A 3,419-nucleotide genomic window follows, 5' to 3' on the forward strand; every position below is an offset into this window, starting at 1 on the left:
CCACCTAAACGGCGCAAAGGTGTGAGTATTTTTCGTTATTGGGGCTAACAAAGGTCTCTCAGTCCGTGTGGTTCAAATGCTATCATAGATTTCAGGATTGCGTGAATGGGTTAATTAACATCTGCGTGACTCTGAACCTTGCCGCCGCTTACGGCACAGAGAGAGTAAAAAAAAAAAAGAAAATATAAGTTACCGAATCTAGTCTCTAAACTCAGGTGGTGCACTGTTGATAAAAGTACACTTCGTTTAGCATGATCTTAGAAACCATACTTCAACAGAATATTTATGTAATATGTTGAACATACGTATCCGTTCTTTTCTCTTCACTCAGCTGCTTTCATGTTCACAGGTGACTTCCTCAGCGGAGCCGGAAACCCCTTAGGTGAGACAGCATAATCATTGCAACCCACTATTCAGAGCAGACAAATGCTTGTGCACCCTCTTTCCAGATTCCTCTTTAATGCAGTGTCTTGCTTACCATTCGGGCTCTGTATATTGTTCACAAGTTTCTTTAATACGTTTTTTGTCATTTGATTTACAGTTTGCTTTATCATGTGCACAAATATGATATTGAGGGGGACATTTTCTTGTTTACACTCCTTATCTTATAACCATTGCTCAGTTAGATTACATCATTTCCATTCACCGGAACTGGCCCATGTGTATGGCAGCTGAAGTCCTTCACCAGGGTAACATACCAGGACAACGCCAGCAAGTGCTCTGCAGGTCACCTCTAAATAAAAAAAAACTACCTTTGATGCACTATGTCCTCACGGGATTTTGTTCCTGCTACAACTCTGCGCTTTGTTTCGCATTACCAAAAAATAACCCTACCAACCATTATCATACCGGTGTACTGCTGTGTTCAACCAGTTCAACTTGCTCTGGGCATCCTGCAGGGCTGTGCAGCTACTTCAGCCCTTATTCGCTGGTAACACTGGTGCCAATACAGTTGTTAGTTGAGATGTGACAGTGTAAAATAGAACATATCATGTGTTCTATTAAAAATAAAAATTATGCATGTATAGCATATAACGTGTATATGTAGATGTTAGGTCTTAGTTATTGTACTATTTGAGCTACATGTCAACATTTCAGCTGTTTGAGCCTGATGCCCTCGTCCTTGACGCACATACAAGTGTGCCCACACCCTCGGAGGAGCCTGCATAGCGAGGACTCTGTCCCAGTGGCAAATGGAACAGTTCTTTCACAAAGAAAGCAGATTTCCGCCAGAAGACCAACAAACAGTTTTCTTGAAATAGTACCAATTACTTGTCGTTTTTCTAATTGCAAAATATTGGGCATGCTACGTCAGTACTGGGGTTTTTTTGCTTCGAAGTCACCAGTTGTGGTAACTGGAAAGATCTTTCCAGTTACCTCAACTGGTGACTTCAAGCTTACGTAACACAATAATATAAGAGGGCATGAAGCAGGCGAACTGGTGTTGTGAGATAGTGCCCCCAGTCTTAGGGATGTATTACACAGTATTGGAAACCTGGTTGAACAATAAATTTGTTAAACGACAAACACTGTGCACAGATAAACACAGATGTGCAGAATACTCTTACACAATACGCTACAGCTTAGCTTTGTAGTCATGGTGGTTAGCAATGCTAAATGTTCAGATTTACGACGTGCTCAACATTGAATACAGAATACGTGTGTAGCGGCCATATCCGCGCGACACCAAGCGCGGTCTCCCCTCGCGCTCTGGAATAAACAGTCAGTTCTGCCTATCGCCCTGGTCTGATCAGTCGTCTTCCACACTGGTGACCCGAACGTGATCATGGATGGCAACGGTACGCAGCCCCTGGTATCCTCCTTCGCCGTACGACTGCCGCCTTTTACCCGTTCACGCCCGGACATATGGTTTCGGCAAGCAGAGTCACAGTTCACCTTGGCGCACATCACATCCCAAGTAACGAAATTTCACCATGCCTTGTCCGCCCTCCCCGAAGACATTCTCATCGAGGTGGCAGACATCGTCAACTGTCCTCCCGCTGACGCTTCGTACGACGCCTTGAAGATTGCCGTCGTCGAGCGAACCTCTCCCTCTGACCGCCAGCGCTTACAAGAATTAGTGCTGAACGAGCCTCTTGGCGACCGCAAGCCCTCCCAAGTTTTGCGGCAAATGCAGCATTTGATCGGAAGCTCCACCTTCGACCCCAAGCTCCTTCGCGAGCTTTTTCTTTCTCGACTGCCTCCGTCCGTACAGCTGGTCTTATCCGCTTCGGACGACAGCGACCTTCCGTCCCTCGCAGCACGCGCCGACAAGGTAACGGAAATTGCATCCGGCCAAGCTTCTGCGCACACTCTCTCTGCGGTGAACAGCACCCATCCGCAATCCTCACCCGAAGCCTGCGGTACCTGCACCTCTTCATCGGCGTCCTCGGAAAACTCGGAACTCATCGCTTTACGTGATGAAATAAAGCGGCTCGCCGACGCCTTCAACAGGCCCACGCGCCGCGACAGCCACTCTCCTGGTCGTGCTGGACAGTCCCGCAGAATAGTACGCTCTCCAACACCGCCATCGTCATCCAACCGTCGTCCAGTCTGCTGGTACCATCGTCGTTTCGGCCGCAGGGCACGACGTTGCGAATCACCATGCCGCTGGCAGGGAAACTTCACCGGGGACTCCTAACGGCGACCAGGAAACCCCAGACTACGCGGCACGGTCGCCTCTTCTACCTCAAAAATCGGTCCGGAAGCCAGAATTTCCTTGTCGATACTGGCGCTGAAGTTAGTGTTCTCCCCGCATCTAGCCAAGATCGACGACGTACCCCTATCATGTATTTGACCGCAGTAAATGGTTCCCGCATTGCAGTGTACTACCGCCGATCCTTGCCTCTCGATTTTGGGCTACGTCGTGCCTTCCATTGGGTCTTTTTGGTGGCAGACACTACGCACTGCATCTTAGGAAGCGATTTCCTAGCGCACAATAACCTTATGGTCGATGTCGCTAGGCGTGTGTTGCTTGACAACCTTACAGGCCTCTCTGTGAACGGCGTTTCAACGTGCACACCACCGGCAGGTCTTACTAAACCCCGCCCCCAGGACACCGCCTCTGCGGAGCTCCTGCGCGAGTTTCCATCCTTGACTGCCCCCTGCGACTGGACGAAACCCGTCAAGCACCCTGTCGTGCACCGCATCGTCACGCGAGGTCAGCCGGTCTTCGCCAAAGCACGTCGTCTGAGCCCCGAGAAGCTGGCCATTGCACGACAGGAATTCGACCATATGCTCGCGCTTGGTATCGTCAGACCGTCTTCCAGCACTTGGTCGTCACCTCTTCACATGGTCCCCAAAAAAACTGGCGACTGGAGGCCATGCGGAGACTATCGCGCCTTAAACTTGGCAACACTTCCCGACCGTTACCCTCTTCCCAACATCTCCGACTTCACCGCCGGCCTTACAGGAGCAAC

The 3,419-nt window shown here is 49.7% G+C and overlaps 1 protein-coding gene across 1 annotated transcript; it reads left to right on the forward strand.

Moving 5' to 3' along the window:
- Nucleotides 1-1,786: 1,786 nt before the first annotated feature.
- LOC135386106 (uncharacterized) lies at nucleotides 1,787-2,641 on the forward strand. The gene has a single exon (XM_064615839.1). It carries the CDS (start codon nucleotides 1,787-1,789, stop codon nucleotides 2,639-2,641), a length of 855 nt encoding a protein of 284 aa, XP_064471909.1.
- The last annotated feature ends 778 nt before the right edge of the window (nucleotides 2,642-3,419 follow it).

Source organism: Ornithodoros turicata, chromosome 1 (genome assembly GCF_037126465.1).
Source record: "Ornithodoros turicata isolate Travis chromosome 1, ASM3712646v1, whole genome shotgun sequence".
In the NCBI taxonomy this organism is placed as follows: Eukaryota; Metazoa; Arthropoda; class Arachnida; order Ixodida; family Argasidae; genus Ornithodoros; species Ornithodoros turicata.